General features: G+C 37.6%; 3 protein-coding genes across 8 annotated transcripts in view; 1 reads left to right on the forward strand and 2 right to left on the reverse strand.

Annotated features, from left to right (window-relative positions):
- The first annotated feature begins 6 nt into the window (after positions 1 to 6).
- LOC112459510 (dihydrofolate reductase) lies at positions 7 to 1757 on the forward strand. 2 transcript variants are annotated; one of them, XM_025023631.1, is made up of 5 exons: positions 7 to 782; positions 853 to 1008; positions 1082 to 1199; positions 1445 to 1554; positions 1636 to 1757. In XM_025023631.1, exons 1-5 carry the CDS (start codon positions 640 to 642, stop codon positions 1709 to 1711), a joined length of 603 nt encoding a protein of 200 aa, XP_024879399.1. In that variant the 5' UTR covers positions 7 to 639; the 3' UTR covers positions 1712 to 1757. The 2 variants fall into 2 exon arrangements, with proteins under 2 accessions (XP_024879399.1, XP_024879400.1); XM_025023632.1 differs by having other exon boundaries at positions 637 to 782; positions 839 to 1008.
- Positions 1758 to 1838: 81 nt separating this feature from the next.
- On the reverse strand, positions 1839 to 3144 carry LOC112459511 (histidine triad nucleotide-binding protein 1). Its single transcript, XM_025023633.1, has 2 exons — positions 2821 to 3144; positions 1839 to 2276 (listed from the first exon to the last, which is right to left on the reverse strand). The coding sequence occupies exons 1-2, from the start codon at positions 3037 to 3039 to the stop codon at positions 2007 to 2009; spliced, it is 489 nt and encodes a 162-aa protein (XP_024879401.1). The 5' UTR covers positions 3040 to 3144; the 3' UTR covers positions 1839 to 2006.
- Positions 3145 to 3357: 213 nt separating this feature from the next.
- The window catches only part of LOC112459513 (cyclin-dependent kinase 4-like), a 16390-nt gene continuing 9033 nt past the window's right edge, over positions 3358 to 10714 (reverse strand). For 4 of the 5 annotated variants that reach the window (XM_025023635.1, XM_025023634.1, XM_025023637.1 and 1 more), the window contains exons 2-5: positions 5852 to 6546; positions 5303 to 5662; positions 4766 to 4926; positions 3358 to 4677 (exon numbers count right to left, since the gene is read on the reverse strand). In XM_025023635.1, the coding sequence (XP_024879403.1) occupies positions 4455 to 4677; positions 4766 to 4926; positions 5303 to 5662; positions 5852 to 6526 (1419 nt within the window). In that variant the 5' untranslated portion in view covers positions 6527 to 6546 and the 3' untranslated portion in view covers positions 3358 to 4454. The remainder of the gene's footprint in view (positions 4678 to 4765; positions 4927 to 5302; positions 5663 to 5851; positions 6547 to 10714) is intronic. The other variant, XM_025023636.1, reaches the window with a different exon arrangement.

Raw genomic sequence — 10714 nt, forward strand, 5'->3', positions numbered from 1 at the left:
AAAAAAACTGAAAAAAACCGGCTAGGATCACGGCTTTAGGATCACCTTAAGAATCTCATACTAGTGAACTATGGAATCTTGATTACAAAACATAATAGGAATTGTGTAAAAGTATTTGTATGCCAACATCTTCTGTAAAAACCAAACGGATTTTTAGTATAACTGAGAAAATATCTGATAGAAAATTAAGAATAGAAGTAAAAATATGCAAATTTTTCTGAAAAATCATAAATTTTAAGGCTCTTGCCTCAAAATATATGATTGCTAAATACAATTTATAAATTCTTTTATAGTTATTATAATATAATTAGAGAGATAAAGCTTATATTTTTTCAAGCAAATTTTCAAGAGACTTCGAGTTATAGCAGTTTTGTCATTGACATTGACAAAGTGAAAGGAATTGTAATTTTCTTGATTGCTTGATAAGATATAAATTAAAGCGACTATGTTATGATTTGTAATCGTATCTGATACATCTGAGTGATTGTCGCTTTTTTAAACTCGTAATTACATTGAAAAATCAATATTAATATTTCGTTTTTTTCCTATACTAAATTAAAAATTTTACTTTAATGGAGTAACAAAACTGCAAATAAAACCTTTTTTGCCATTATGATTTAAAAAAAAAAACGGAATTTAATGATATTATCGCATGGTCCAGGACTGTTGCACCGGATTTACTCGAGAGTGTATCTCAATATGCCACCTAAATTGGAGCTAATCGCTGCAGCATGCGAAAATATGGGCATTGGAGCAAATGGCAATTTACCTTGGCGTTTAAAGTAAGATTGTTAATAAATTATATACGTGACTGAGCTCGAAGAAACATTTAAACCAGGTATTCGTACGTAGGACGGAAATGGCGTTCTTCACGCGCATGACGACTGACACAAAGGACAGAAATAAAAGGAACGTCGTACTTATGGGCCGGCGCACGTGGGAGTGTATCCCCGGGAAGTATCGACCTCTGAAGAACCGCATAAACATGGTGTTGACTTCGCAATTATTGTAATTATAGGTGAAATGAGATATCAAGAAATGTTAATTCTTCAGAAGATAAGAGATCGTATATCAATTTTAGGAATTGCGGAGACGAGGCGATAGTGTGCAAGAGTATACCACACGCTCTTGACGTGATTTCAGAAATGCAGAATCAAGTAGAAAGGATATGGGTAATAGGAGGAAGTAGCGTGTACAAGGTATTTTGTACAATGAATTAACGTAATTTTGAAAAAAATAGGTCTGTCCTTTTTAAATGCGATGCTATAAATATTTTCTACATTTAACTTAAAACGAGTACTCGCGACTCAAGGACAGAGGAAAGAGAAATAATTTTAAGAAAGTGCGACTAAAAGAACACAAATCTAATACGGTAATGAAGGCGTAAATATTAGCAATATAAATTTAAATTAGATATAACAATTATTGTATAACTTTATATTAGAGCGCTATGGAATCTCCACACTTTGGACGATTGTACCTGACGCGTATAAAGAAAAAATTTGAATGCGATACGTTCTTTCCCCTTATTCCGAATGACTTCGTGTCAATTGAGTAAGTATTAATATTTCTCTGTTGGGTTTTATGTTTCACATTCATATGTCACCGTCTTTCAATAGCTAATAATATTTCCAGGGATCCAGCGGTACCACAAGGTACACAGGAAGAAAATGGAATTGAATTTGTATATGAAGTGTATGAAAGAAGATAAACAACAGAACTACTTCTTCCAATCATTAAAACCATAAATAAATGAGGCCGTTTTTATAAACATATCTTTTGCATCTATAAAAATCGCGAGAAACGCGATTATAATATTAATGATATTGTCAATCATATTCTCTCTAATATATGTATAAGTACATAATAAATACATATTATTGATAATAATACGTATTTTATTATGCAATATCCTTTAATCATGTATTTTCACTTTTATCGATACTTATAACAGAAGATAAAGACTTCATAATGGAAATCAAATTTATGTTCAAATGTATAACACTTTAGCCGGGTGGCCACTGTAACTGCCGACCACCAAGAACATGCAGATGCAGATGGTACACAGACTGCGCACCGTGTTTTCCATCGTTGACAACCAAGCGAAATCCATTCGTCAGACCTTTTTGCTTGGCAACTTTTTGAGCGACGTTCATTAGGTGACCGAGCAAAGGTTCGTCCTCATCTTGAGCTTTCGAGAGCTGCGGAATCGGCTTTCGTGGAATTACCAAAAAGTGCACGGGTGCTTGAGGACTTACATCATCAAACGCAACACACTGTAAATCATAAAACATCTTAATATCAGCGCTCTATTAAATAAAAATAACTGAATATAATTTTTATTAAATAAAAATGTGTTATTTAAACGTTTCATTATCGTCGTTCATTAAGCAATTACCAATATATAAAAAAAAAAATAGTTCATACATATAATATCTATGACAATATTTCAATCTATAATTTTTCTAAAATAACAAGTCAACATCTTTACTATGATAACTCGGTAGACTCGAGCAAGTGTGATTATGTAATAATTTATAGACAGAAGAGCAAATCATTTTAGATAATTGGACGCAGAATTTTTGCTGCATACATACGTAAATGCGATATACTTTGCGACTACGACTAGATGACATATAATACAATCACTCGCTTTAGCCACACTTTTTGTATTAAGACAAGCAATATCGCACCAAAATAACGTTTGATATTTTCGATAACAAGCTTAAATGCAAGCGTCTGAATGACGCCGGTAAGTCGGATTTGTCACGTAATTCAACAGAAAGGACGTAAATCTTCGTGTGCTATGCCACTGCTTACCTGGCTGTCCTCGTAAATAAAGTTACATGGGATTTCTTTACGTATTATTTTCCCAAATATCGTGTCACCTTCCGGCGCGGCGGCCTGCGCCTTCTCCACCTCGGTCGCCATTTTTCTGTAACTGGCGGATCCCGCGGTGCCGGCGATGCAGACCTGCAGGTTACCACCAACTGTCAAATGTTTGCACGCATTTGCGATGACGTTCGATAGCAATCTCATGTCGAAAATCGCTGTCGCGACTACGACAGTCAGTAACGTGCGTATCGTCAGCTTCGCGTTTACGTTTCGATGCCTTATTTACTTTATCTGGATTCCATTTTATTATGGTCCGAAGGTCGCGACGTTCGCGTCCATGCAGCCACGATCGAGATCTCGAGGCGCGAGTTTCAAATCCAGACTACTGCTGAGAACCAACTAAACGCACGCTCTTTCCTTTTTCGCTTTCCACATTTCTTTACGACATTGTAAAAAGTCGGCAAGTTTACAGATGAACATATCACGGGGAGATTACAGACTTACAGGCCAGAGTCCTGCATGTAAAACTATAAAACTTTTATTTCATAGGACAGTCTTCTCTTAATAATACGCTTATCCATTTTCGACATTCTTAACACAATAATGCACCCTAAGGGCACATAAATATTATTGTTACTTATTGCTTTATACACGTGTCGTCGATATTGTACAGTAATAAAAATACGCTATTAATGATTGCAATGGCTCATATGGTACATACAAAGTATAATGGCAGTGCGCTTTCTGGTTTTCTTCGGAAGATCTTTAAATCATTCCCGTGTCCCTAATGGGTCGCAAAAGGCCCCAGTCTTAGAAAAGTAATTCTACTTATATAAAAAAAATATACATAGCGTTATCTTACAATTAAATTTACACTAATTTCACATCGAATCAAAACTTAAGTTAGGTATGTCATACATATGATCGCTTTTTTGTATCTCTAATAGGATTTGCCGCAACTACGCGTATTTTACGTAACTAATGCAAATGTCGTGCATACAATTAAACTATTAACCGCTAAGTAATAACTGCTGTGAAATAAAAAAAAAGTTACTGAGAGGTATAATTCATAACGTCATTATAAAAAGACAACTGACTGAAACGTTAAGACATTATTATGTAAATAAATAACATATCAAAAATAATAATAATAATCGTCTCATCTTCACATTGTACATAAAGGTACCTAGGATAAATTAACTTAAATATTATGGAGCTTATTTCTTAAACTTATTAAGTTGTTATATATTTACTGTTAATAACTTAATTACGCAAGGCTAGTTGTGTAAAAGTAAGGGATATGTATAATGACTATTTAATACGATATAACAAATTTAAATGCTAATTGAATTTATAATATTGTAGCATTTATACGCACGAGTGATCGTTAATACTCGGATTAGATATTTAATAATCAACGTGTTACTAGTAATTCTACGTGTGTACTATAATATTTTATACTGTTGTAGTAGGTTTAAATGATATATATATATATATATATATATATACATACATATACATTATACATATATATATATACTTCTCTTCCTGAATATAATTATGTCAGTCTGAGTTTGCCAGATTAATCCAGCAATAAGTCTACATAACTTATGGAACAGTCATTGTACGCCCTCCTCGGAAAAGTATCGGTGTCTTACGGCTTGAGCTGCAGTTATACGACTATGAGGATCAAACATGAGCATATTCCTTATTAAGTCTAATCCATGTTCGCTGAGATCTGGTATTATTGCACCGAGAGGTCTGGGTTGTCTGTATGGGAAAGCTGTCCAACTGAGCGATACATTCTCTGGCCACGCTTGCTGCGACGGAGTACCCAAAACTCTAAAAAACGGAAGGGCGCGAAATGTATAGAAAAATATTGGAAGATGCAAATTTTATTCTGAAAAAAGTATAGAAAAGTGTAACTCACTGGAAAATTCTGTCCAGTTGATCGCCTTCACTGGTACCTGGGAATAACGGTTCCAGCTTGCAAAGTTCTGCCAGTATGCATCCGACAGACCAAACATCTACAGGAGTAGCATAGGAACATCCTAAAAGTACTTCAGGTGCTCGATACCATTGGGTTACAACCTATAGATGTACAAAATATCACAAGGTTTTATTAATAGCGATATTAAATAATACATATATCAAACATTGCTTATTTTCTTTAAACTACAGCTACCAAAGTAAAACACAAAACGGCGATTGTCTTTATACATTATTATTGATAAATTTAATATTTAAAATTAAAAGGTTAAAATATAAATATATGTATAAATCAATAAACCAATATTTTTCGATTGATTTTAAATCACTTTAATCTCATTAAAGAAAAGATTATAATAAATAAGCTCAATTTTAATTTCAAATATTGTAATCAATCAAAATATAATCTGAATTTGTCGAGATATTTGTGGTCGACATAATTTGTAATACGTTGTATATGCTATATCTGTCCACGTACCACGGAAGTTAATCTCATCTCAAAGTCGTAGGTCTTAGCCAGACCGAAATCCGCGATCTTGATTCTCCCTTCCCGCGTTACCAAAAGGTTCTGCGGCTTCAAGTCCCTGTGTATTATTCTATGGCTATGTAGGAACTCTACCCCGCAGAGTATCTCTTTCGACATTTGCCTCACGAGATACGGCGGGATGCCCGATCGTGGCGAGCTATTCCGATGCTGAGCAATGTACGAAGCGAGATCTCTTTCAACGTGTTCAAACACCAACCAGAGGGTGAGACCACGGTCCAGCCTTTCGGATCGTTCACCGTCACCCGACGGTAAATCAAGATAATCTCCTTGGCAGACGTCCAGTAATCTGACCTGGGAAGAGAGCAAACATATATATCGTATTTATGTTACATTTACGTTATTAAGTATTAGGAACATAATTAATGAATAACAATATCCTATTTTTGCTAGAAAATGCAGAATATTGAAGATTTCGCAATATATTCGTGGTACGTAGTTATTTTATTAATAGAGATTATATTGTGATTAAAAGGTACTTACGATATGTGGGTGCTCATATCGCTCGAGCGACTTCAGGGCGGCAATCTCTCTTAGCGTGGACATAGGCAGACCGTCCTCCGTCAAAGGTATCCTGACTTTCTTAAGTGCTACGATTTGACCGCTAGTCTTATCCTTAGCTTTGTACACCGTCCCGTAAGCGCCGTTCCCGATAAGGGACAGGTCCTCGTACGACGCATGTTCGCGCAGTAAGAAACTTTGTATCGTCGTCTCCTCCGATCTTTTCCCGGACGGACCAGAGAGCTCGCCCTGATCGCTGTACTTCATTACAATGGATTTCAGCGTGCCGAGCTGTTCTTCGGGTTCTTCTCTCGAGGTACTCGGGATCGGCGCGGTCTCGCTCTCTCGCTCGGGGAGATCCGTCTCGGTCGATTCCGGGGGGGACGTTTCGCCGATCAAAACCGATTGCTTCGACGTTCCCGCCTGTTCCTCCGTAACATCTGAGAGTCGTTTGTCCCCTTCCCGGACGAGCACAACCTCCGCCTGCAAAGATATCTCACTCGTGGTCGGCGGCGCCTCGGTACTTTCCACTTCCGTTAAGTGCTCCTCTCCAGACGATTCGGACGAGGTTTCGGATTGCTTGGGTTTCTTTGGGGCAGTTGGCGCCGATAAATCTGGTTCGAGCTCTGTGCTCGAACGTCGTGACCTACCAGCCATCACAACATCTCGACTTCTACCTGAAACAAAATTTTTTCTTATTGTCGGCGGAAGTAATAAAATTAAAAAGTAAGGAAACACGGCAATTTCTTCGACAAGAAAAAGAGAAAACCTTGACACTTCTATTTCAATTTTTCTAAGTATCTCCAAATCAATAGAGAGTTCAACAGTTACGTGTAATAAACGCGGCAAACATAGACATAAATTTCCTAATAGCACAAGAACTGTATGTTTCAATAAGCTTTCAATCTCCCTGCCAGGAATAATTTTACAGAGAGAGAGAGAGAGAGAGAGAGAGAGAGAGACACCATATTATTCTATATAAATTTTAATATAACTTCTATATAATTTTAATATAATTATATAGAAGTTTAATTTTCGAATGCAAATCGTAAAGAAAAACTTAATCTTCTAATGCAAATCGTAAGAAAAAACTTATATTTAATAAGTAACCATTTAGAACAAAGTAGTTAGAATCCCAGCGTTAAGCCCGAACCTTACGACAGGTCTTACTTCCGCTCGCTGATTCCGATCACTGATTGTTTAGTTTGTCTCTACGAGATCCTCGACATCAGATCCGCATTCAAATCTATGCAGAAATGCGCGAAGACAAGAATGCATGGCGCTGAAACCGTGTGTGCATGCGTGTTTGTACAGTCGCAACACCCGGGTTCGCGTCGTGAGGCAAATATACGGGACCGGCTAGCTTCTCTCTTTCGCTCGCGTTTTATTAAAATTTCGAGAGACGCGGTACCGCAAGCGGGACGTGCGATCGTGGCGGGCCGTCTGCTACGCGACATCTGCACCGACACCTGCGCTCATATAATAGCCGCTACGCCGGCCTCATCGTCGGCTTTCCAGAACATCTTGTGAACGCAAGGGAGGCCCTAAACCCCACCACCCGGGGTCCTTGCCCTTTGTCTTCTTCGCTCGGGTCCAGTGACAGTAAATTGGTTGCGCGAAAAATATATCGATTGAACCATGGTGATCTTAACAGACTAGCTGTTAAGATCAGTCCGTAACAGACGGAAATCCAAGAAGAAAAAGAAGAAATAGATCAATCGTGTCTCCCCGGATCATTCGGCTATTTTCTTTAAGAACTTTAGAACTTTAAAACTTTACTCCTTGAATAGTTCACTATCTTTTGCGATACATAACGATCGGAGAGCAGATATAACTTGGAAAGTGGCTACTTTTTATCATAACGCTTATTTCCAACGTGACACCTGATGCTATCTTCCTTTACGTTCAAAATTGATCTCGAAATTTTCGGCGAACTATGTAAACTATTAATTATGAATGATTCGTATGACGCGTATGCGTAAACTTGGTTTCCGCGGAAAACTGTGATGAACGTGTCGAACAAGAAAGGAAGTTGGAGATATTGAGCGGCGCGAAGAGATACGAATCGAAGCTACGATAGGGGAGATCCGTGTGGCATAATTCAAATGGTTTAAATAGCCGGATGCCGAAAAAAGACGCCCGCCTTCGTCCAGAGGAAATAATAAACTATACGCTGTTATCACTTCGTAATTTCTTAGTGGCACATGGCCGTTAGATGCTAGCTGTGGGAAAAGGCCGGGTATAGATAATACAATGTCATTGATTTAATATCACAAAACATATATTCTTTTATGTTAGGAGAAAATCCTAAACCAATACGTTTAGTCGAATAATGATCATATTAATAAAATATTTTCACTGTATTATGTTAAACAGACATAATGTCGAGTGACCCATATTGGTGGTTTCGGAGAAGAACGCTTCGTAAACGGATGTACTCTCGCGGCTTTGATTAAATTCTTCTATCAACTTCCTCTTACGATAAGAAATTCTAAAGCCGAGCGGAAGGAAGGAAAGAGCGAGATGAACGAACGAAGGAAAAGAAGTTGAACTTTTACATCGTGAAAAATTTTTTTCGTAATATCTGACATCAAACCTATAGAGAAGGAAAAAAAACGGGATGCCCCTAGTGCGTGAAATTTCAAGGGGCCATTGTGGAAAAATTCTGGACGAGATCTGTCGCAAAGTGAAAGAAGCGAAAGGGAAAAAAGGGAAATGTATGGGCGATTCACGGAATTGGAGAAAAACGTGTCTTCGTTCTGGAGGCGAGCAGCAACTTTTTATGTACACAGCGCGTTTTCATATATGCGGCATTATCTCGAGATCACCTTCCTGGAAGAGGCAGATGTTTCTACGGTTTCGTTGGACACCAAGAAGGAGAAACAGTGAAATTGATGAAGCATATAGTCTAGCAATACTCTTTTAACACGGCGTTTCGAGAAGATGCAGGCCGTGCAGGCGTGTCCTATTTCGTCTGTCTTTGTAATTACTTTTCGTTCATATTCATTTCTATTAGTAGGCGCAACGGTGCGCCAATAATTAATTTTCACTGGTAGTATAGTGCAATGCACTTTTGTAAATAGTATTTACGTACTTTGCACATGGTGTTGGAACACATAGGGGAGACTAAGAGAAATACGTCACTCCATTATCATGTATTATTAGCAAGTTAGTTTTTATTAGCAAGTAGATAATTTGGATAATCGTACAAATAAGAATATTCTCTTTCTCTTGCAAGTCTCTAAAATTGTGAAACAACATGTTTGATCCTTATTTTATGTTTTATCACTGCAAAAAATTCCATTCACTTTCAACTCCATTTTGCAACACAAGGCCACAATACTTATCGCTGCAACACTTTTCACGGGACTTTTGATAAATTCATCGATCGTATGATCTCCAAAAGTTGCCATTTACGTCGTAAAATATTGCGTAAATGGCCAGCGAAAATTTACTGAGCGCAGTATTCTTTGGGCACTTTTGCAGCGTTTGAACGGAACACATACACAACAGACACCTCCTCTCATCCGAAAAGTCTCCGTTTTATTGTCCACAGAATCTTTTCTGTTCTCGCGCTGTCGCGAGGTGCGGGAGAGGATACGATATTCTTCCACATTGTTATATACATCCAGGGTCACGTAAAAAGGACGAGAACGGCCCAAGAAAGTTGACGTAGCAGATAAGCGGTCGGAACGCTTCGCGGGAAAAACTGATAACTCGAAAAGTATTCGTGCTAGATAAACAGCTGTGCACGAAAAAGGATACCCCGATGGAGTACGAGAAGAGGTTCAACTAAATTTTGACTTGAACCGTCTTGACTAAACCGAGACGTACGGCGTTGACGTATCGACTCGGCGCGGCGTGGCGTCGAGATGTAAAATCGCGTAATGCTCGTCTTAGAAAAAACACGACTTCCGCTGGTAAATTAGATAACGTAAGAACTTTCGAACGTCGGAATGCCGAATGTCGAGTTACTCAATCTTCTTATCGTATTGCTCGGCAAAGTACACACGATGGATATATACACTCAGCAAAATTTCCATGTATAAATAGATCCGAAATTGAAAAAAAAAAAACCATGCAAAAATAGGCAACGTTCTGATTTGTATAATACGATACGATGTCAGCGTTATTTTAAATGGTAAGAATTGTCTTTCTACGTATATACTTCGGGGTGTAAAATGTTAAAAAATAGAAAATAATGCAAAAGCGCAATTAAGAAAAACAAGGCTATTAAAAAATTAATTAAAAGACGGCGATACGAGTCAAGCGCGGTACGTGGTGCGCAACTAGAGAATTAATAGTTACAGAAGTAACGAATTACAATTTATATACGTATATACATATATTCCAACTTAATAAACTGCGCGCCGATTATTTGTCGGACTTGAAACACAGCTATCGTTGGAACATTAATACCCTTCCCTCCCCGGAATTAAATCTATACGATTTAATTATTTAAAAAACTGTAAAGAAATTATTGCGAAAAATATTACCTCAGCCAGGATTCGAACCTGGAACCTCCCTCATTCCGTGAAGGGCGTGGTACCAATTCGATTACCGAGGCATGTGGTAATATTTATCGCAATAACCGCGTTGATAAGTTTAACAAGCGCATGTTTCAGCCTGCGTAAATTCAAATATATCATTAGACTCGTGAAAATGTCAATAAATTAAGTAAAAGACGGCGATACGAGTCAAGCGCGGTACGTGGTGCGCAACTAGAGAATTAATAGTTACAGAAGTAACGAATTACAATGTATATAACGTATACATATACATATATTCCAACTTAATAATTGACATTTTCACGAGTCTAATGATATATTTGAATTTACGCAGGCT

The sequence above is a fragment of the Temnothorax curvispinosus genome, unplaced genomic scaffold (assembly GCF_003070985.1).
Source record: "Temnothorax curvispinosus isolate PA1 unplaced genomic scaffold, ASM307098v1 QBEX01009885.1, whole genome shotgun sequence".
Lineage (NCBI taxonomy): Eukaryota > Metazoa > Arthropoda > Insecta > Hymenoptera > Formicidae > Temnothorax > Temnothorax curvispinosus.